The sequence below is a fragment of the Rhea pennata genome, chromosome 3, assembly GCF_028389875.1.
Source record: "Rhea pennata isolate bPtePen1 chromosome 3, bPtePen1.pri, whole genome shotgun sequence".
NCBI lineage: Eukaryota > Metazoa > Chordata > Aves > Rheiformes > Rheidae > Rhea > Rhea pennata.
The window spans coordinates 68,712,501-68,736,943 of NC_084665.1; the positions used below are offsets into that span (position 1 = coordinate 68,712,501).

Below are 24,443 nucleotides of genomic sequence, written 5' to 3' on the forward strand. Positions count from 1 at the left end.
GAGGATTCAAACTTCTAGACTGCACGACTCCTTATTGATGCTACATTGAAGATCTGTGCTTTATTTGTATAGGAGGGACTTCCAAGTGATTTCAGAATCTGTTTTTTCCACTTGTGTATTAATTTATCATCCAAGAAGTACATGAGAATGTGATGTGTGTGATTTTAGTATAATTCTTCCTTCTTCTGAAACTGCTGAATATTAATAGAAGCTTATTGCAGTATGCATCTACTATTAACCATCTCTGTCTCATAAAGTAAGTTGGGCTTGCAGAGACACTGGCCCTGACTTTTGGTACCTATTTTGCATAGGCAAAACTACAGTGCTGTGAGTACCACTACTACTATTAATATATGTGAGAACGAGATGAGAGTACCTGAATTACTTTTTCGGCGCTGCATCACAGTTGGCAGTAGTTGCTGGGGTTAGTGCAGTTTATATCATGGATTTTACTAGCCTGCAAGCTACATAAGACACCAAGGTGATGTGGCAGGCATAACCAGGCCAACAAGGTTAGGAGTTATAAGCTAATTTGCACAAGAAGAAATTGAGGCTATAACTGTGGTTATACCCATACTCCCAAAGGAGCTGTCTCCAAGTTGTGTAACAGTCTTTCAAATGGTGTAAACCAAGCTCTTTTCCCGTTGATGTTGCAGTGGATTTTTCTAGCCCAAGGATTTTGGCTACTGTGGGTTTTTCTTTACACTGTTGTCTGAAAGACAGCGAAACTTCTCAATGAAGACCACCTTAGATCTATGCTAAACTCTTATTTTTATAGCTGGATTTTGATTATAGTCTACTCCAGAGAGCTTTGGAAGTGAAAACTTGTGTGCATTGACCTAACTGAAGTCTGGCAGTATTTTCCTCCATAACTTTTGTAGAATCAAAGGCTAGTTCAGCTTTGAAGAGACTCTGGAGGTTGTCTAGTCCAACCATACATCTTTGGGTGGGAATTTTCCCTACCAGTAAGGCAATTGCCATAGTTACTGGCATCTACAAAGTATATGTCTGAAGTTAGTAACTGTCTTAATTTCATTTGTGGTTATTGGAGAGAAGTAAACCTGGGCATCTGATCTAATTTAGATGTCTTCTGATTGTTCTACCATCCTTCAGTAACGTATAGGTCTCCTCAGTGAGTGTAAAGGGAGTCCAGATGATTAATTCGGAAAGAGATATGCAGTGTACGTGTCTGCATTTGTCATCTATAAAGATAATGTTATAATAAAAATTACCTTTTTAAAAGGCTGCCTATCATTTCCAAATTGCTCTTTGCAATAAGCATAAACTGCAGTGCTACAGAAATCCTGTTAGGTATATGGTTTAGGTGTCTTTGGCACCTTCCATTTGCAATGTCTTTATCATGTCTAGACTACTACTGACTGGGAAGCTGGCCAGTGTTCTGGGGGCCACGCCACCCTTTGGATAGTTCTTGATTGATTTACAGTTCACTGTATGTGAAAGAACCTTGTGTTCCTTCAGAATTCAGATTTGACTGCCTCTCAGGAGGAGAGAGACACGGTTAGTGGTGACTTCCTGTCTTCCCTGGCTTCACACCAGCTGGGGTGCGACATTTGTAAATACTGTTGATGGCTTTTCTTGAGGCTGGAGCTGTGGGTACTTAGGAGGCTATTTCTGCTTTGTTTCCAGTCATTGTATTGATTAATGCCCTTTTCTGTATGTTATGCCCCCTTTGGGGGGGGACAACAGTCTTATACTAATGTCTTATATAATATTTTTTTAATGTAAGCTGTTAAGTAATCTGCTAGTAAATTAGCAGAACTCCTAGGAAACACATTATTAAAAAAAAAAAAGACAATTGTTTTGCAATGATAGCAAGTCTCCAGTGGCTTCCTCTGTATTCTGACTGCTGTTTTCACATAATGGCCACCCTTCAGCACTTTGTAAAGTCCAGTGATTATAACACTTCACATCTGACATCTGTTTTTAACCCTATGTTTTCTAATTGCAGCCCTTGTGATATTTTCATGTGCAAACCAAGAGAGCAAGCCCCAAAACACCAGTCCCTTGAATCCACATAGCAGTAACTTTACTATATGTTACATTTTTGCTTTTTTTTCCCAGTTGTGCTTGCATTCCCATACAAGAAGAATGTGATCACTGATTGTGTAATCTTTCTTTTACAGAAAAAAACTAAAATCTTTTTCTACAAGATACAAGACGTTACAGTGGACAAGTTCTTATGCTTTGCCAGACTTTCCTTATGATGTCAAATATGTATTAGCAGAAAAAAAATGCCCTGATCACAGTATGAGAATAAGGATTATTGAACTTTTGCAAGCAGACATGACAAAATACTTAGAAGGATCACTGTAAGTAACGAGTGTTAGATTCATTTGCGGGAGGTATTCTGATTGGCTGCAGAATTTTTCAAATGACTATAAAACTATTCTCTAACATGCTTGCTTAAATAGAAGAAGCTAAAAGCCTGAAACCTGTTAAGTCAATAGGAAGACATGCAAACCTTGAAGCTGTTCCTTTGCTCTTTGGAGGGAAATAGTTGTCTTAGAAGTATTTCTCAAAGATATTTTTTTGGTTTAGTGTATATCAGTATAGACTTCAGACAGTGGCAGATACTGTCTAGAATATCAATTTTTTTTTAATGTCTCCATCTCCATTGAACAGGTACCCAAACAGTCAACAGTATAACATTGTTGTCAGTGCTTTGCTGCAGACATACCCATTCCTTGATGAAGATGGAAATGGCTTTGTAAGTATTATAAATAGTACCTTATCATGAAAATTCCTAAAATACTTTTTTTCATGTAATTCATCACAAGGAAGTAGCTTAGTTCAGAGAAAAAAAATACTGGTTTTTATATTCTGGCTTTACTCAGAGCTGTAAGCTTCACTCAGAAGTTTGCCAAATCACATTCTTATTTCATTGAATTAATTAAAGATTAATCCCCCTCCTCAAAGTCACTGTGAGATCATGCAGGGCCATACAAAATACTTTTGAAAATGTTCATGGTTATTTATTGGGTACAGTTTATCTCTAGCTTGATTTCCACCCCACCCCCGTCAATCCTCTGGATAAAGCTGAGTAAATGTGATTGTTAGAAAGAGAGGAAGAGGAGGAAAGAAAAGCCTGTAGAAAATTGTGTGAGGAAGGAATGAGTGCTAACATATGACTGATGTTCCTGCGATGCATTATGATCACTTGTGTGTTGGATTTGCTATCTAGCTACATCATGTACTAATACTACTATTTTAGTTGTGACAGGAATCAAGAGCATAATAAAAATACTGTTGTAAAAGTCTGGTTGGGATCTTGCTGGGGACATACCAGAAAGCAGTGGAAGCTGACTCTTACATTTGAACTAAATTTTTCACTCCCGTGACATGTCTATGCAGAATACATACCTATGGCCTCAGAGGGATAGTGTTTACTGTTTGATTTCACATCATTGCTTTGCCATGTGATGCTTTTTAGCATCTTGTAAAAGCTTGTGAGAGAGGGGATTGTTAGCTTTAAACATATATAAATATACATCTTGTGTGCGATTTACTACAGAAAGAAAATGATTTTGAGAATAAAAAAAAAAAAAAGAGGATTAAGTGGTGGATGTTCCAGTTCTCCTTTGAGCCCAGGCATTGTAAAAAGGAAGTGAATGAAAAAAGTAAACACATCTCAGAAAAGGGGACAGAAAACAAGGATCTGAGAGCTACTGTCCATGCTTTTCCTTCAAAATATCTTTCTGAATACCCCAGCGGCAGTCCCATGCCTGGGTTTGGGGGTAATGTTATGGCTTTATTTGGCGTCATTTGTGAAGACTAGCCGGAGTGCAATTCTGGATGTTTCCAAAGACCCTTTTACAGCCTTTCAGTTTTAAAAACTTTTTTTTTAAACCAAAGCTCTTAAGAACTTTTCAGTAGGTTTTCATTGCAGCAAAAACAGACTTAGTGAAACTTCCTATGAAACCATTTTTGGGGAAATAGTTCATTGCTTTCCACCTTGGTCCAGGAAGTGGTTCTGGCAAAAATTATCTGGGAAGTCATATGATGGGGCAGAGACTTCAGAATTGTTTTCTTTATCTTTTGATATTTCATTCACACTTAACTACAAGGGATATCTAGAAGAAACTACCATAAGTAAGCAAGGAAGCTGGAATTAGTAGTTTGCAGTATTGCTAGTCTGATATGTTCATGAGCTAGTCTCTCTCCATTTCCTGGACAATTATACTAAAGGTGCATATCTGTATACTTAACTTTGGAAGAAGAGGGGAGGATTAGTTATCATTTTTGTTGGACCTACTGTTAGACGTTCCTTTCTTCCTTGACAATCAAGAAGGCTGGAATATATTTTCATTTTTCAAATATGAAATACTTGTATGTCACAATAGCTGAGGCTTAAAACAAAACCAACAATGCATGCATAACTACTTGGCATGAGATTTGCTGTAAAACTGAATTGGCAATTCTGGTTTCATAATACCTTTAGGAAAGAAAGAAAAACAAAAAATGCGATAGCCAACCACCATTCTTTCATCTTTTTTCAGAGGAACTGTCTTTAGCAGCTCAAACAAGTGAAGTTTTTGCAAGTATACTTCTTTTAAAATTGCCTGGGACTAACATAGGAATATAAGAATTGCTGCTTGTTGTTCATAGTAACAGTACTGAATCAGGGTCCTGTAAGACATGTAAAATATCTGTTGAAGAGTTTTGAATGCCTTAGACTTGTTTATCCATAATCCCTGAAGAGTTACCTGTTACTACAATTTCAAGTACACTGAAATAATCTAAGAAAAGTATAGTCAATAAAATAATTCAAGGTGAAGCAGAAAGTCGATTATTTGAGGACTGATAGCTGAAATTAGAAGAGGAAAATTGCAAAACTAGAGTGATATTTTAAGGATTAGTGCTATTTATATTAGCATTTGAATGCTTGGGCTATGGAGAGCATATGCTGTCTGTTTATACCCACACTGCTGGTTATATCCATTTTGTTGAGCTTCAGACATCTGCACCTGAGTTGCTTTTCTGAACTTTTGATATACTTAATGGAAGACATGAACTTCTAGAAATGCAATTCATATAATCTAGGTTAGGTGTCTACCTTCAGAAGAGAGGAACAGCACTCTGTCTGACAATTCTTGTTTATTTTTGTGAACTACAAACAGCACCTGGGGTAGCTAGCTGTGGACAGTAGATATCTGTATTTGGTAAGACGAACCTCTCCATTTGGCATGTTAGAAGGCTGGATAAAGGAACGCACTAAGCATGGCAATTCAAAGGGGTGGGCCTCTGGGGAAAAACAGACAACAGGAGTGGTAGATTAGTGAAATTATTTCTGTCTATTTAGAGTACTGATGTGTTTTCAAGAATGCTGACTTAATTTCTTGGCATAGGTACAAGAGAAAAAAAAAATACAGCCATGCATTTCATAAAACAGTACAAAAACAAAAGGACTGAACATAGTTTGAAGTAATTGCAGCCTTGTGTTCTCTCTGGCACACTGCAGTCCTTGGGTATTTTTCCCCTTCCACTGTACAAAATGCTTTACTGTATTGTTACATAGATTCATTTATTGTTCTTTTTACTCCTTAACTTTGCTATATTGTGGCTCCTAAATTCAGTTAAACTCTGCATCCACTCTTAAAGGCTGAGCACTTGCTTTCATTTTGGGGTGGAAGAATTCTGAAAACCAGACTAGGTAAGTTCAGCCATAATGTCTGCTGGAATCTGCAGAAGGCTCAAGTAGTACTTCTTAATGCAACACACTGAGTAGGTTTGTCCACAGGTTTTTTATTTCTTTGTTTTTTTAACTCACAAGCCTAATAATTTAGAGCCTTTCACCACGAGTGAACTTTTGCACTTTTCTTGCAGTATTTGCATGGAAATGAAATAACATGGAAATTTGGAAAGGAGAAAAGATCTGCTCAGAAACTTAGAGCAAAAAGACCCCATCAGTGCCTCTGAATTCATACCAGTGAAACTGTGTTTTCATGCCAGGAACACATTCCATTGCAAAACCTTTTGAACATTCCATTTTTTCAAAATAATTTACACTTTAGAACCCCAAATTCTTATGTAAATGAACAATATATGTATTGTATAGAAGTTTAGTCTCACGTTATCAGTCTCATACTATTGCAAGGAGATGTGATTAAAGGCCTAGTGTTTCAAGATTTATTGGTAGATTAACCATAATTCTATTTTCTTTGTTAAAAGATTTTCAGATCAATTTTACAGTAGGGAAGAATACGGTTCTGTGCTATTGCCCCTTTAAAAAGGATATCTAATGCAATACAGTCTGGATGATTATAATGATCCTAAAAAACAGCTTTAAATAAAGTTAATAATAAGATACTTATGTACTATAAAATTTAAAATGAGGTTATTTACTAAGTCATTCTAGTAGCAGGAATTATGAAATAATTATTGAAAACCTAAATAATAATAAATCAATTTAAATACAAAACTTTACCTCAATCAGAAGCACTTGGAATGAAATGAATCTACTCACCCCCTTTCAAGATTAGCTTTTGCAAAGAGTTACTTTAGAGTTATTTTTTAATAATTTTTCCCATAGTATTTCCTTCTACTTGAAAAACAATGTTACGCTGGAGTAACATGCACAGCATTTAAAAACCTGTTTAGTCATAGAATAGATTATTAGATTTTCTGTTCTCTAATGTAACCAAAACAATAGTTATAAGTAGTTCCAGAAAAATAAGATTTTTATAAAGAGCAAAGATCATAAAGGGAGGCCTAGATATTGAAAAAGAGATTTCATATGCTTGAAGCCTACTGAACTTTTGATAAGAAATACTCGCATTTGTTTCATTTGGACTTTATTTTCATTCATTGCATTTTGTTGATAGGTAAAGCATTTTTCAAAGTCATTCTATATATATATATAGAGAGAGAGAGAGAGAAAACAATCAGTACAGTGGAAAAATCAATACAATGCAAAAACTACAAAAATAAATAAACACCAAGAAAAGGTAGCACTGATAATCTAGTAAGGAAATTAAAACAGATATAACTAAAGCCACAATAACAGCTGATACATGTAAGCCTGGAGCTGTGAGTTCTATTTTTATTGGTGGTTGCCTGGAACAATTTTTTTTGTCTTTTTTTAATAAGAAAATAGATTTTCATATATATATTTAAAAGCTTCATATAATATATATAAAATAATGTTATAGCTTATTCTCTTTCCCTCTATGTGTGTACACATACACATGCGTATGTACTCTTTCTGTATGTAGAGAGTAAGAGCAAAAGAAAGCTATGAAACAGCCTTAAAACATTTCTCTTCATTTGAATAATTTATGGAGATGACAATGTAGGGATACAAGTGGACTTTAAAATCTCTTTGTGGTGTTCCTACTGGGTAAAACAGGCACTTCAGAAGGTGGTTCTGCTACAATAATAGATCAGGAAAGTGCTAACAGATGTTATTTTTAAAGTTGCTGTGGTTCAGAAATTAAAATTTTGGAAGGTTTAGTCTGAAAGAAGGATAGACTTTGTCTTTTTTTCCTAAATGGAGATTTCTTAAACGATCTTCTGTTTCCAAAGCTGATCTCTGTACGAAGGCACTGCCACGCTTGAAGTGTGGCCCAAAAGAAAGGTACAGGTAGAAGGCAAAGTGCAGCTTCTTCCTCGTGGTTGCAGCAGTCACAACAGAACTGTTTGCCAGTAGGTTTCTTGATGATTTGCAAGATACTATTGTATTTATATTCCCTACTTTACAAGGGTTACAACCATTTGAAAACTGTCACTGACCTTATTTCATTTCATTTCAGCCAGCATGTAGAAAATTGTAGAATTTCAAGAAGTAGTTTTATGAGGAAGGTAAAAAGAGGGAGTCTAGCAAGTTCTTGCTCCGGTATAAACCATTCTATAGAGCTCACTGTTACTACACATTAATGCCCTGAAACCTAGAATCATGTTGTTGACGTTCTTGATTATGTAACTTGTTGAATACAAAATGATTATTCTCTAGTAAATTACTCTTTTTAATCTGCCTATAATCCTTTCCCTGCTATGTCCTACACATGGACTAATCCTTGTCCTCCCCTTATAAGCACTGTAAATCTTTTTTTTTTTCCTTTTTTTTTTTTTTTGTATTCATAGACAATAAAGGTAGCTCAAAAAATGGCAATGAAATCTTTGCAAACATCCTTTTAGAAGATGTATTATGTGCTGGGGAAACCAGATAAATGTATGTAGTAGTAGTCTCATGCAGTAAGTATGTGAGAAGGGACTTGAATAAGCTGATGAGAATCCTGCTGCAGAAATAAATTTAGTTAAAACTCTTTAATTTGTATGAGGACAGGAGGATGAAACAGCTAAATGGTTTTGAACTTTGAGAGATATTTATAGCTCTGTATAGGTGTCAACATATTCTTTCATATGGAAGAACAAACTAAAATGTCTCCTAGGCAAACAAAGATGATTTTTCAAAATAAACACTGTACAAAGCCCAACTAAAAGAATATTAAGTTGTCAACTGTAAATGGGATGATCATGTTTTACAATATTCTAACATTTGTTGAACATTTCAGAGAAGTGTGTGTGTGTGGTTTTTTTTTTTTTTTTTTTTTTTTTTTTTTTTTTACTGCTTTAAAGAATAAAGATACTCCATTTTTTTTCCCCCAGGCATACAATGCTGGGGTATTTGCATCAAAATATGAATACTTAGGGTCAGAATTTTAAAGGTATTTAAGAATCTAAGGGTTTAAGCAGATATCAGGTGGGATTTTCAAAATGTTGTTACTTGACTGCTTTTGAAAATGTTAGGCAAGTCTGGCCCTAACACTCAAGTTGAGGCTGTAAATACCCTTGTGAGAAGACTGAACGAACAGTTTGTTCTTTTATTTCTAATCTTTTAAGTTCAGATTGGTGAGTATATCACTTTCATTCTGCCCGAAGGGAAGTCAGAAGTTTATGTACTAGGAATACAGGTGGGTTTGTTTCTTTTGCAGTTCTCAGATGTTCAGATATCATAACTGGTGAGAAGATAGTTCTGTAAAAGACCATAGATGGGTGGCAGAAGCTGCCAAACTGGGAAGGGCACATCTGCCTTGACTGGCCCAAGTCAGTCCAAGAAAAGGTGAGGCTAAAGCCGCAGGAGCTATATTCTCATATATCTTCAGCTGCCACTCTTCACCATTAGGGTAGCTTTTGCTCATAGGACCAAGGACCAGTTTCCCAGAGTTGGCTAGTACTCCTGGGAGGTGGGAGCTGTGGTAGTTTCAGCAGGGGAATGACAGAACCGCACTACGTTAATTAATTTTCTGTGGAGCAAACCTGCCATCCGTATCTCATGGGTGAGTAAGGCTGGCATGGCAGACTGCCACTACAAAGAAAGATACTGTGCTGATTGGTGTAAAACAGGGTTTAATAAAAATAGACTGAAGTTGACACTTGAAATAATGTGACCATGACTAATAAAGGATGCTATTTCAGTACAAAAACTCGAGTAATCATTCTTCTGTTTATATTGTGGTTTAGGTTAGTATGTTAGTAAGTATAGGCTCAGCTTGGATTGGAGTCAATTTGAGAAAATGAGGGAACAGTTATTTGAATAACTCTTGCTAGTTTCTGTCATTTACAGTCACTCTTCTGTTTAATATCTCCACCCACATGTTGAAAAACCCTCAATAACTGAAATAAAATCAGATGCTTTTAAGGATCTCACAAAACATTTTCAATATTCACAATTACAGGTTTTGCCTGCAAAACTGTTTAATAGTATTTGTTTAGTAACTACTTCCCAGTTTGTCTGTAGTTATCTCTGTTGGTTCCTTCCATGAGATACACAGCTGGGTATTGCTGGTGAAAGCCATTCTGTCTGTAAGGATGTACAAGAGTTGCTACCCATCCATCCAGCTGTCAGAAGTAGCACCTTGATTTTTTGGTTCCCAGGTGGAAAAGATACAAGTGTAATAGAAGCAATGGGACCATATACACTACAGCTCTTGGCTACCACGTGGTGATGAGTGACTCCATTAAATAGGGACTGCATCCAGTTGTAGTGTAGAACTGCCTTAAAGTTATGATTTACACTCCTTGAAGAGTCTCACAAACACTAGGACCTACTTAATTGATTCTCTTAATTTAGTAGCTTTAAGTTCAGTTTAATAATACACTTGATCTAGTGTAACTGCAGGCTCCCAGCAAAAGGGGATCTTTCCTGCTTCCTTGTATTAGATCTAACAATTGTACAACCAGTCACATCCTGTCACTGATGGAGAGGAAAAAAAGCATTAGTTTTCTGTGGTATCAGTGAGCTGATCTGATTCACCATACAGTTTCATGACCTGATGTCATGAAGGAAGTATGCAAAATTAAGGGTGAGGAAAGGAAAGTAAACAGCAGTTTCACTGACAGTGCTGGTTAGACTGGATACAGCTGACATTTACATTAAATTACCTTAGTCCTTAACTGTGCAAGTGCCACTAGCCCCTCTCTTTAGTTGCCACAGAGTGATATAACCATGGGTACCTATGTTTCCATCTGACCTTGTGCCACCAGTGAGCTGATGCCATCTAACAGATTGCTTCCCATCAAGTGGAAAAATGCTTCTTTTCGAAGTAGAGTTAGATAAAAGGAAGTGACCTGCCTTGGGAATGGTGCAAATTTTGGAAGGTGCTAATAATGACAGTTTTTTTTTTTCTTTATTTTTTTCTCCCCCCCCCCTTCCCCCCCCCATGCAGTTGCTGTGGAAACGAGCCCTTAAGGATCGCTTCAAATACGTGCGGAGACCCATTGAAGATGATGAGCAAGTTCTGAGGAACAAATGCAAATTTGGCCACAGGCGAGGACAGACCAGGAAATCTTTATCTGCTGAAAACAAACATGTTGACATGCAACTGCAGATAGAGGTAAGATTTCTAGTGCTTGTTTGAATTCTGTGCCTTCTAACTTTTGCTGTTGCCAATAAGTTGCTCCCCAGTAAAAAGGAGCATAAAGTGATCTAATCCCATTTAAGCTTAATGGTTTGTTCTATTAGAATGAAAGAGGCCAGGCCCTAGACCATTTCCGTTCTGGAGAACTGAATGTCAACAATGGAGTTAAACTTGATAATGTGACGCCCTACATATTTGTTGTCATTTTTACTTGTTGCCAGTCAGATGTAAAATTCTGTTTTTCCTTTTTAAATGCAGTGTACCCATTCTACTTCCAATTAGAATGAAAAATAGAGAACTACATCTAAGGGATGAAATATCTGTACAAGTAACAACCCAAAGTCATATTTGAGCTAGTATTAAAAAAGAAAAAAAAAAGTCATATATATCATACTGTCACATTTTTTTGGTATATTAAAAACAGTTTGTGTTGATGTGTGTTATACAGGAAGTGCATGTATACATTCATTAAGTGTCTCTGTGTATTTTCCTTTAGTTTGAGAATTCTGTAGAGGTATTACTGTCCAGTGAGTGTTTTGAAACATACTAATTAATTTATATGCTTTCATAAATGCATTAAGGTTTCAATTATGCTTTACCAACTCTCTTCCTACTTTTTTCAGTGCTGCAATTAAAATACGGTATAATTTAAGCAATTTTAAGAATATGATATTTAATCAGGTATTCAATGTCAGTTTACATATATCCGTCCTTCTAACTGTTTACAAATATATGGCTGTTTTTAGGGGAGCAAAACTGTATTTCTGCTTAATGCATTTCTAAGTCATACTCCTCTGTTTGCAGATACCTGTAGTTTTCTATCAAAAAAGCATGCAGCTTTTTTAAAAGCTTTAGCATACTCTATTTATCCCCTTGTTATTAATGTATATAGGAATAAACAACTCTCCCTCTTTTTGCCTGCTGTAATTGAAAGGTTTACGAAATGCATGAAATAAGAAATGTTTAATTTGAGTGTAATGCAGTAACATACAGTAAAGGAGAAACCATAGGCTGCCCTTTCCATGCATGTATTAAGTCACTCATCTTTTACTTGCTAATGCTTGGAAATGGCGAATTCTTTTTTTTTTTTTTTTTTTTTTTTTTTTTTTTTTTTTTTTTTTGTCGTATCAGCTAGTTGAGAAGAGGTTGGCAGTGATCCTGTAGGAACTGCATGCTATTTCCTTTTACTGTACAGTAGGTGCAACTGCACCGCTCTGTGTGTCTGCACTGTAAATTAAGAATCACCATTCCTTTTACTGCACTGCCCAAACAATTACTAGCCATCTCTTGCTTGTTTAAGAAACTGAAAAGTAAGTACATTCCATCTCTTCTAGAGTCCTAAGCATTTCCTACTGGCCTTAATGTTACAAGTGAATAAGAGTTAAGCTGGAAGGAGGTGAAGGAATGCTGAGATCTCCCCTGAACAAGCTACTTCCCTTTTCTCATTTTTCCTGTATGCTAAACAGCAGGGAAATACAAGTGTAAGAACTTAACACTTGTGAAGCCTATTAAGGAAAGTTTAGGAAGGGTTCGCAGAAAACTGAGGAAATTGTGTCTTTCTTAGCTTTAAATGTGTTACTCCATTGAAACTGGATGAGTTTGGCCTGAATCCTAAGTTTTGTCATTAAAAATTGCAAATGTGCACAGCTGAACAAATTGTTTGTTTAGCATGGAGTTTGTTTAGTGTGAGTTTTGTCTTTTGTATTTTTAGGAACAGACAGACACCTTTCTGCTTGTCCTTGGCACTGACTATGTTGTGTAAGTTTGAACTGCTAAACAAAGTCTTAACCTCAGAAAATAAATACTTAGTCTGGAAGCCAAAGCCACAGGCAAAACCAAGTAACACTCAAATTATCATTAGCCAAATCCCTTTGCCTTCATCCCTTTCCGAAGGCTGGAAGAACAGATCGATTGTGTGGGCTAGAAGCCAGCCCATCAGGGTTATTTAAGCTAAAAGGTTGGGAAATGAATTCCAAGTTAAGGAGACCCTCAAACAACCAGTCAAGGACCCCTGGCTCCTTTGTATCTCCACACATACTGAGAGAGATTCTCCCTTAGACCGGCAGACATAGAACATTTAAGGCGTTATAGGTCAAAGCCAACTGGCAAACAGAGCAGACAAAAGAGCACATCTGTTCCAAATATGTGACCTACTTACCCACCACATAGCTGATTTCTGTGTTGAGGTCTAGTTTCTGAACAGTTGTAACTCATGTGACACACTTTGTGATGGTATAATTTTGAATTGTTAGTATTGAGATTTATAAGAAGGTTTTGCTCTTTTCTACTGATAGGAAATGCATCTCTAGTATAGCTGGCATTTGTTTTTACATGAAAAGAATAATATTGCAAATACTACTGACAAAATCCTTGACCATCATGTAAAAAAACCCAGTTGCTTTTACTAACTGTAGTGTTCTGGGATGTTCCCAGGACCACAGATGATATTTGCCCCTTGGTCAGTTCAGGCTCTCCTACCTGCCAGGAGGCATGCTCCTCTGAATGCAGCATAAGTGCTCTCTGCCTCCCCCCCCCCCCCCCCCCCCCCCCCCCCGAGGGCATTGCTTCCAGAGAACAACTAGCAGGGACAGCGTCCTGCTTTCTCTTCCTATAAAACATCTGCTGATGTGTTGCTTGTTACAGAGCACTATGTTCAAGCAGGGTTAACGAGCAGACTAGCTTCAAAGTTCTTTGCACTGCATTTGCATTGCAAGAAAGTTATTAAGCAAGTGCAATGCCCAGGACCGTTAGTATATAGACCTCTGCTGAAGGTGTCTGTCACTGGAGTCCTGAGGAAGGAATAGCTTGGAATGATACTCTACAAATATTAATCAAGTTGAAACATGTCTGTACTGTGCCTGGCATACACATTAATGAGAGCCTCTCTATCCAGGGATATTCAAAACTTTTCAGGAAAGCCTCCTTAATTAGTAAAGTGTCTGCAAGGGAAAGGAAGATCTTCCCTCAGTCATTTCCCACAGTTGGGCAAATACCTTGGATCTGTGGTAACCCAGAAGAGAGCACTTTGTAATGATAATAATCTTGATCTGCTGCAAACAGGGCAAGTATTCTCTAAGAGAGGGGGTGATTACACTGTGAAAATAAACAAGAAGTAAAAACCAGTCTCCCTGCTGCAGCCATAGTAAGAACTGCTGCCAAGGCTGTCATCCAGTGATTAATCTCCTTGTTCATTTCTTAGCATCAAAAAGGTATGATAAAGCCCTTCCTCTGCCCTAAGGAATTATTGGACTTAGTCCCTCAGACTAGCCAGTTGTCACAGGAGAAACCTAGACTAGGAGGATCATGAGAGAGGAAGATAGAAGGAATGGGATAATTGGACACTTAATCTGCATGTTTGGCCAGAGGATTTCCAAAAAGCAGTGATGGGAAAGGGAAGTGTAGCAAGAACTGTTGACTGGCCTCTGTAAGATGAGGCTATGTGGTTCAAACACCAGTTTAGTCTGCCTCTACCACTACAAAGGTAGTGACCAAAGACCAGTGTCCTTTTCAAAACTTCAGAATTTTGGACTCATGTCAGTCTTGAACTGAAAAATGAAGATTACTCACAGCTGTGGTTTGTTTGGTTGTTTTTTCCCTATTGGAAGCTCAGAATGTTGGATGAAGTGGACAGATGCACCTATGACATAATGGGTGATGCAGCTAAGCTAACAGTGTTGTCCATGCAAAGTGTAATTTCATGATGAGTTCAGTTAACTGAAGATAGACATTAAGATGCCCTTAGATGTCCTATGTGGCCTCTAGCTGCCAATCTAGAAGATTATGGGCCTTCCATAGGTCCTGTGTCGTCCAGGGATGTTTGGGATACCCTTAGAACATCTCAAATGTCACTAAATATCTGTACCTATGCAACTGTATCAAGCTCCTTCTATCCATTCTGGCTGCTGTCTGAAAAGAAAATGTCAGCATAGGCACTATCTAAAGATGTCTTAAGTTATGTGAATTTTAAGTGGGTGTAACAGGCTGGGAGAGCCGTAATCTTAAACAGAAACATAGATGTTGAGTACAGTCCCTTTGCTGATGCCTCTAATTTCTTATATCCCATGACTGCCAGTTGGTGAGGTTGTCAGGGCTTCTCTGAAGCTGTCATGCAACAGGTAAATTTGGAGTTAGGTGTGAAAAGACAGAATAGGCTCTGACAAGATGTTGCTTAAGATAGTAGTGGATACTTGCAAGTAACTGGTCATATTGCCACATGCAGCAGAGCTGGAAATAACATCATGAAAACTTACAAAAGGGGTGCCAACAGGCTGTCTCCTTTCCCTGACTATGGGATGTAGATAAGAAATATTCTGATAAGTACTTAGAAAGTACTTAAGCAGAAGAATTCTCCAGAAACTTAAACTCATAAAGTTGGACATGATATTTTTTCTGTATAGGAAGATAACCAGGGACGTTGAAAGAGGTGAAGGTGTAAATCCTCTGTTAAGAGGAACAGATGAGAATCTGAGGAGACCTTTGGTCCAATAGCCAGCTAAGTGGGAACTGAGGTGTGGCACCATATGTGCCTCTTTTGGTGCTAGCATGCAGCACAAGAGTGGTGAAGCAACTGAGACCATTCTTGCCTAAGGCTGAGATTCACTTTGATGAGAATCTAGGATAGAACCTGCCTCAAAGAGAATGGATGGACCTCCTGGCTTAAGCGATCACATGGAAGGAGGTTTTAGAAAGACAGCACGATGGTCTTCCTGAATTTGGCCAAAATCTGCATTAAGATCACCTTGGGTGACTGGAGGCAGAATCAACAATCAGGCCAGGAAAACTTACTTGCACAAAGTACCTGATCCTGATTGCCTTTACCCCTTCCTCAAACAGTCTGTTACCTAGTGCTGTGATTAGACTGATAACAAGCTGGGAGTCTGCTTGAACTTCTGGGGTTGGTCTTAGGGCTGAGTGTGAGGAGACAAATCATGATGAGGAAAGTTGCTGCTTTTTGGTGCTTTGAAGATGCCTGCCCTGTGGGCTTTATGCTCACTGTGATCTGGAAATTGAAGCAATGCTTTGGAAAGAAGAAAACAGAGTTAGGAGATTACAAGTGGGAAAAGAGGAGGGGGGAAAAAAGTGCATCAACAAGGGAACAGGTAAACCAAATGTCCATAAAAATCTTAAAAGATTAACTTCTTAGGCATGAAATACAGAAATTCTGTTGGCTCAGCTATATGGTTGAGGGGTGCTATTGAGAGGTACAGCATTAGCACCCATTTGTATTGTGCATGCTGTGTGCAGGGGAAACAGGAGCAATATGCCCCTTTTCTCTAATGCTGTGAAAGTTAAAAGTCTCCAAATAGAGTGCCTAGGCACAGCCAAAATATGCATTTGTAAGGATGGAAAATCCACAATGTTTCTGGGCAATCTGTTCCAGTGTTTGACCACCATCACAGTGATAAAAGGTTTTTTCCTCTTATATTCAGATGAAATTTCCTGTGAATCAGTTTATGCCCATTGCCTCTGTCCTGTCACTGAGCAGCATTGCAAAGAGCCTGGCCCCATCTTCTTTATATCCTCCTGTCAGATATTTATACACATAAGATCCTCCTGAGCCATCTCTTCCCCAGGCTAAACAGCCCCAGCTCTCTTCAGTCTCTTGTTTACCATCAGATTCTTCAGGTGCTTAATCATCTTCATGGGCCTTCACTGGATGTGTTCCAGCAGATCCATGTCTCTTCTTTTGGGGAGCCCAGAATTGTAACCAGCACTAGAGATGTGTCCTCACTAGTGCTGAGTAAAGGGAAAGGGTCACCTCCCTCAACCTGCTGACAGCATTCTGCCCGATGCAGCCTGGGATACTGTTGGGTTTCTTTGCCATAAAAGCATAGTGCTGGCCCATATTAAACTTGCTGTGCACCAGGACCCCCGGGTCTTCTGCAGAACTGATTTCCAGCTGATCAGCCCACAGCCTGTATTAGTGCATGGGCTTATTTCTTCTCAGGTGCCAGACTTTATGCCTTTGTTGAATTTCATGAGGTTCTCCTCTGCCCATTTCTCCAGCCTGTCGAGATCATTCTGAATGGCAGTACAACAGTCTGGTTTATCAGCCAGTCTTCTGTTTTGTGTCATCTGCAAACTTGCTGAGGGTGCACTCAGTCCTATCATCTAGGTCATTAATTAAATGAGTTTATTATATTGTAATATTAATTAGTATTAATTAGGTTAAACATAGTGGCTGGCTTCCAGCTGGATTTTGTGCCACTGATCACAACCCTCTGAGCCTGGTACTTCAGCCAATTTTCGGTCCACTGCACTGTCCACTTCCCTAGTTCATACTTCATTAACTTGTTTAGGGGATGTTATGGGAAACAATGTCAAAAGCCTTGTTCAGTTGAGATAACTAACATCCACTGTTGTCCCCTCATTCACCAAGCTTGTAATCTCATTATAGAAGGCTACCAGGTTGGTTAAGCATGATTTCACCTTGTAAATCCATGCTGACTACTGCCAGTCACCTTCTTGTCTTTCTTGTGTCTGGAAATGGTATCCAGGATTAGTTGTTCTGTTGCCTTCCCAGGGACTGAGGTGAGGCTGACTGGCCTCTAGCTGGAGTTAGCGGTGACATCTGCTTTCTTCCAGTCCTCCGGAACCTCCCCCAGTTGCCGTGACCTTTCAAAGATAGTTGATCCTCTCAATGACATTAGCCCACTCTCATGGCACCCTATCCAGTCACATGGACTTGGATTTGTTGGGTTTGTCCAGCTTGTTTAAAGGTTCCCTAACTTGATTCTCTTCCACCAAGGGTACGTTGTCTTTGCTTCTGACTTTCCCTGTAGTCTCAGGAGCCTGGGATTCCTGAAGGCTGGCCTTGCCAGGGAAGACCAAGCCAAAGAAGAGATTGTGTACCTTAGCCTCTTCTGTGTCTTTTGTCACCAGGGCCTCTGCCCCATTCAGCAGTGGGCCTACATTTTCCCTACTCTTATTTTGCTAGTTATGTACTTGTAGAAGCCCTTCTTGGTGCCCTTCACATCCTTCGCCAGATGGCCTTTGGCTTTCCTAATGCCATCCCTGCACAATTTGATAGTGTCTCTTCCTTCTGGATCCCATGTCCCTGCTTCCAGCTCTTGTAACTTCATTTTTATGTTTTAATTTTGTCAGGAGCTCCTTGTTCATCCATGCAGGCCTACTGCCACCTTTAGTTGATTTCCTGCCCATTGGGATGAACCACTGCTTGGAGGAAATGATCCTTAAACATCAACCAGCTCTTCTGGGTTCTGGGTTGGATTCTTTCAAGCAGATCTGTGACCAGGCCAGTTTGCTCTCCTGAAGACCAGGGTTGTGATCCTATCTTTTGTCCCACACTTCATCTTGCAGGAGCCTAACTAAACTTTACCATCTCATGGTCATTGCAGCCAAGGCTGCTCGCAACCTTCACATTCCTAACCAGTTCTCCCTTGTTTGTAAACATGAGGTCCAGCAGAGCATCTCTCCTTGTCAGCTGCTCAATCACCTGTATTTAGAAGTTGTCATCAGTGTACTCCAGAAACCTCCTGGTTTAATTGTGCCCTGCTGTGTTGCTCTTCCAGCAGGTATCAAGGAGGTTACAAATATGTCCCCTGTTGCCGTCAGCTGTTGCACGTGAACCTATCAGAAGGGCTAAGAGCCTTGTCAGGACCATCCCTTAGGCTATGATCTAGATTACACAGACCTACAGTGCCAGATATCTTCTGCTTACCTCTTCATTTTCTTTCCACAACCTTTTGACTTTTTTTTTCTCTATTCTGCAATATTTCTCATGAGCTTGTGACAAAAAGTGAATTTCTGGCTTTACCTTAGAACTCCAGGAGTGAGGAAACGGGCTCATCTACTGTTGGTAAAGAACAGATGCTCTAGACTGTCTGCAGTAGCTTGTTTTTTAAAGGAGTTGAGGTATACTGTCATGTTTGTTCCAGAAAAGAGATTTTTTTTAATTAAACCTTTATTATTAAGAAGGGAAACTCACTAAATTATTCACTCAGGATGCCCACTGTCAAATCAGAGAAATAGAAAAACAGTTAAAGATCACTAACTAATGTTCTCCTTACAAGGCAAATGGATGTTACTTGCTACATTATTGAAGTCTGGGTAGAGGAAGTCGAGTGGGTAACCTCAGGAATGAAGGATTCTTCATTTGAAGGGCTAGACATTTTTTTTCAGCTTCCTCCTGCACACATGTTTATTGGTTAGCATTACCTTTTTTGGGGACATTGGGATAGGACATCTTTAGTAATGATCTGGCCTCAGTCTAGACAGGATTGCTTTTCTGCAGTTTATTGAAATAACTGAGGTTCAGCCTGATTTTCACAATTTTCCTGGAATATTGTTGTGCTGTAACTAGCTCTCTTGATTTGATGGTTAACATAGAGGGGATCTAGAGTCCTCTCTAAATCGGAATGTGCTAGCCTGATATACCAGTTCTGTTAGCAGCTCTCTATACCCTATTTGTTCCTGTCCACACCAGCAAAGTCAAAAATTAACTTAAAAGATTGCACTTAATCATTCTCCAACAAGATTTAAAATATATGTAAAATGGTATCTCACAGAGAGAATTTCTTTCCCCTAAAAGAAGGCCACCTTTTCATTTACTTTTAAAAAAAATCACCTTGTTCACAAACTAAAAACTAAAAGAAAAAAAAACTTAAAAGCATTCTAAGTGAATTGTGCAGTTAGGTGCAATTGAGTTAATGTTTATTTATTGCACTTCACTGGAAAACAAGGCAAATTTGCAGAATAGGAAGGAGGTTTGAGGGTGAAAACTCAGTTATAAACCAGTTGTGCACAGAACACATTTTCCTGCAAGTGCAACTTTTTTTATTTTTTAGTAGAAACAAAAACTTCTTTTGATGTTAAAGTAAAATTCAAGTGATGCCAAATTTTCCAGTTCTATCAAAAACCTTCAGCTTGTGTTTGAATAAAACTATACTTAGAAATAATGAAAAAGCATAAATCAGAAAGCTTTTTCCCTTCAGACTTTTAGCAAAGTTGAATATGAAGATTTCTACTCACCCCCAAACATCTATAAATTTAGTATTCTTTTACTCCACAATGATTTTTTTGCCAAAGACAATCCCTGCCATTAGGCTTAATGTACCAATGAGATCCCACTGCTCTGTTCTGCTCTTGATTAATAAATATATGCTGCTTGCATTAAATCAATTGGAATTAAAAACATGTAATGATGCAGCACACCTGTCCTCTCGATTATCAGCTAATCTGCATTTATGTGGCACTGCATATTAGTGTTGCATAAATATATGCAGCACTATATTATTCCAGTATATTGTTATATAATCCTACAGCTGTCCAGAGACAGAAGAAGTAAGTACTTAAATATAAAAGTCACAGACCTGTCACTGTATTAAAGCCACTGTATACAGGGACAGAGAGTCCCCAGAAGCATAGCAGCTTTGGTCTTCAGTGCTAACCCTACAGCTCTGCATTCTTTTGATCTGTTGTTACAAGAAATAGTCTGCACCCTCCTAATGTTTTACATCTTGCTTAACCATCCCCTTGCTCTAATATGCATAAACTTGGAAATATTTGTTAAGCTTCTACAGCACTTTAATAAACAAGAAGTAATCTCTGAAATAGCTGCTTTAATGAGGCCAGCAGAAAACTCTCATTAATTGGTATCCAAAAGGTGCCAGTACAGACTTTGTAGATTGTTCTTACTGTACTGAAATATTAAGATACATTTTATGGCTGGGTGTGTATGTATATCTATATATTGTACTAGTTTAAACAAGCTATGTTAAAGAGCTTAAAGTTTATAACTAACAAAACCATTCATCAGCCTGGACATGCAGCTTACTGTTAATGCTTACAAAAATGTAATATAGAGTCATTCAGCTAATTATTAATGTAATTAACTAAACTAGCTCTTGAGGACAGAGCAGACTGTCTGGAAAGTCCATTGACCTATATCTGTGTTTGCCTTGACAAGGAAGGTGGAGATAAGATGGAGTAAAGGTCACAACTTACTCTCCTCGGCATTTGTTTCCAAGCAACAGTCTGTGGTTATACTGCACCACATTGAGTTTGTTTTACTTTGCTGCCTCTGCAAGTAAGTAGCTGAAGGTGACTGCCTCTCCGCAAATGAGCTATTGCGCTTCAGGTCAGGTGGCTAAACAACTTCCTGCTCTACAGGCAGGAGTCTCGGAAGCAGACCCACAGAAGAGAGAGAAGTCGGTAGCAGTAAAGCTGTTTGGAGTTGGAGATTTCAAACTGGCTCTTGCCCCGAGTAGAAAATATAAATCTAATAAATCCGCAAAAAGGCCCATTCATAGATGTGTGACTACTGGAATGGCAAGGAGTCAGTAACCAACGTAAATCAGGTAGTAGAAAATACCAAATACTGATGCAGGGAGCTAGTGGCGATGACAATATGATAGCAGCAAAACCTCCCAAGTTCAGACTGTTACTGGTCTGCTGGAGGTTTAGCAGAATAGCAGAATTGCTTCTTCCTTTGCATTTTTCTGGACACATTCTTGACTTGGCAAACAAAATCAAATTAGGAGGCCACAGCATATTTAAAAAAGATAGCCTTCAAATTGTTGTGACTATTAAAATTTGTTGAGTAAGGGCAGATTGGAATATGAGTCTGGATTAAGGAAGCATATCAAGTTAAAATGCAGAACTGATTTCTTAATTATTCTATAGATAGACAAGTTTTTCTTTGAACAGTTGTGGACATTCCTCACAACTGGAAGACTAAGATCACATTGCTTAAAAAGGGTAAGTAGAATAATTTGATAAGCCTTTCAACCTGGTAGTAATACTCAGTAATAATGCAGGAGTTTATATGTGGCTCTTACTGAAGAATTATGTGGCTCTTACTGAAGAATTAATGGAAGGTAATTAACATCAGTCAGCTTGGGCTCGTGGAAAATAGAACCTGTCAAGACTACCTTGTAACCTCATTTGGAAAAAAGTTTGCCTGATGAAGGTAAGCACTGATGTAGCTGGCTTTGCAAAGCATTTTTATTTGATCAATATTTTGATTTAAAAAAAAAAGGAATGTCAGAATATTAACAGTTGTAACAATTGGATATATGAATGCAAGTGTTACCAGAGAATTATCACTAAGAATAACTCCTTCTAGTGGTTTCTTTCAAAGTGGTTTCCTTGATTCTTAGCTAAATGATCTCTGCCTGATCTCAGGCATTGGTTAGAAAGACAAGAAAGCTGGAAAACCTAAACAGCAGGGGGGATGAAAAAGAGACATCCTTCAAAAAGCCGAACCTGTGTCCAAAGGAGGCAAATAGGAATAAAATAGATAAATCTGAGGAAACTAAATGCAAAAAATAAAGGAAAGGAGGCCCCAAACAGTTTGAGGAACTGTTTACAATGAAATCTTAAAGCTGATTGTAAAGGCTTTTTCAGACAGGTTGGAAGCAAGATGCCTGCCACAGCTAAGGTGGAATGCTCAAGGTAACTCTTCAGGTTATAGAAGTACTCAGAGAACGAAGGCTACATCAGAAAAACCAGACAGATTTTTTTGCCTGGGTTCTCAGATGAATTTGAGAGACCTTGCTGGAACCTTTCCTGAGACGCAATGTCAGGGGATCTGTCTTAGACTAAGTCATTAAAATGAACAGTAACAAATTCCCAGAATCAAATGATATTTGTGGAGATTTCCAGAGGAGTTGAAAGATAAAGTAGCCAAATTTCTAATTGTGATGTGCAACTTCTCATAAAACATATTACTAGAGAAGTGGAGGTAGCCAATTTTATGCCATTTTTAAAAAAGTTTCAGGGAAGTGCTAGGGAACATATTGACCAAAAAACCTACCATCTTTACTGGCCAAATTGGCAAGAACTGTAATGCAGCCTCAAGAGATGAATTTATTGGGAAAAAAATCAACAAAGTTTCTGTAAACAAAAGTCATGCTTCATAAATTTTTAGTTCTTTGAAGTAATCAGCAACCGTGAGGATAAGGGAAATCCAGCTGATATAATTTACTTGAAGTTTAGAAGAGATTTCATCACACGCTTTTCAAAGGCTCTTAAAGGATATAATCTGACAGGGTAAGAAGGAAGGTCCTTGCATAGATAAATAGTTAAAAGATAGGAAGAAAGGAGGGGGCAGGAGTGGTTAGTTTTTACAGTGAAAGATTATTAGTGTCTAGTTTACGCAGTTCATTGTATTTCTAAATGATGTGCCAAATAGTCTACTGACTACGTTTGCTGATGGAGCTAAGAGTAATAAAGACAAGGGCTCACTGAAGAATTGCAGAAGAACCTCATGCTACTGAGTGACAGGGCAAGAAAACCAGCAGATAATATTCAGTGTTGATAGATGTAAAATAAGGCACAAGTGGATGACTCAATTCTAACAACGTTTACAATGATGGGCTCTGAGCTGAATATTACCATTCACAAATGAAATCTTTGTATCATGCCAAAGAAATTTTGGCACAGTGCTTTGCAGCAGCCTGAAAATACATACTGAATATTCAGAATTATTTAGGAAAGAAGCTTTCAGAGAGCACATTTTTCCATTGTGTGTTCCTCTGGTGAACCAGAATCTTGACTAGTGTTTGCAGTGTTAGTGCGCCCATCTCATAAAGGCCCTAATAAAATAAGAAAAATTTTAAAGATAGTAACAAGGAAACTTGAAAGTATGGAACAGCTTTTATATGTGGAACAAATAAACAACTTAGCCTCTTTTGGCTAGAGAAGTGACTGAGGACTAACTGTGACATATCTGTGTAACTATGATGGCAAAAAAAAAAAAAAAAAAAAAAAAAAAAGAGAGAGAGAGAAGGCAAACCAAAGAAGGCAGTTAAAATGTTGAACTTAATGCAGAATGTTGTAAAAGCTAAAGTACTATGTGGGTTTAGGAAGTGACTGAAAGAAGAAAATCTTCTGAAGGCTCCTAAATATAAGAATATAACCCCTGGTCTAGGAAGTCCATCAGCCTGGTTCAGCAGAGTCTTGACAGTGCTCTGGGGAGGTGCAACTTCAGGCTAGTCCTGTTTTTGTGCTTTACCAAGGCACCTGCCATCAGCCAGTTACAGCAGGGTATTGGACTAAATCCTCTGACCCACTACGTTCCTCCTTGTGTGGTGAGAAAGACGACAGACGCCTGCTCTAGAGGGGCACAAGCAGACATTGCTGTTTGCTTGTGCCCGTTGAAAAGAATGTTGTGGACTGTTGTGGAATGTTGTGGATACAGCACCATCCAGGAAAGGACCATGTGAAAACCTGTGGGGGTCATGGTGGATAGCCGTCCTACGTTCAGGGTTGATTTTCTTCTGTGCTACCAAAGGTTATTGAAATCCACGTTTATATAGTAGGAGAAACACTTTTTTTTTTTTTTAAAGCCCATCTAGTGCAACCATTTTTGGAATACTTCATTCACAATTTTAATACAGACAGATGAATTAAATCTGAAAGTCTGTTTGCACATAGGGACACTGCAGAGCAGTTCTGGATGTTGTATGTTGTGCAGCTTTCTGGGATGCAGACGGAAGTCTCTCAGCAGGCTCTGGCTTTGGCCCTTGGGCCCCCACTGGCACGGATGACAGCTGCATCAGTGATACAGTCATGGGAAATGTTACTGTAAATGCATCCCGAGAG

At 38.4% G+C, this 24,443-nt stretch overlaps 1 protein-coding gene across 3 annotated transcripts in view; it reads left to right on the forward strand.

Moving 5' to 3' along the window:
• Positions 1-24,443, forward strand: part of SAMD3 (sterile alpha motif domain containing 3) — a 49,231-nt gene that overhangs the window by 20,401 nt on the left and 4,387 nt on the right. For all 3 annotated transcript variants that reach the window (XM_062572558.1, XM_062572557.1, XM_062572559.1), the window contains 3 exons: positions 2,145-2,330; positions 2,644-2,728; positions 10,686-10,853. In XM_062572558.1, coding sequence (XP_062428542.1) covers positions 2,145-2,330; positions 2,644-2,728; positions 10,686-10,853 — 439 coding nt within the window. The remainder of the gene's footprint in view (positions 1-2,144; positions 2,331-2,643; positions 2,729-10,685; positions 10,854-24,443) is intronic.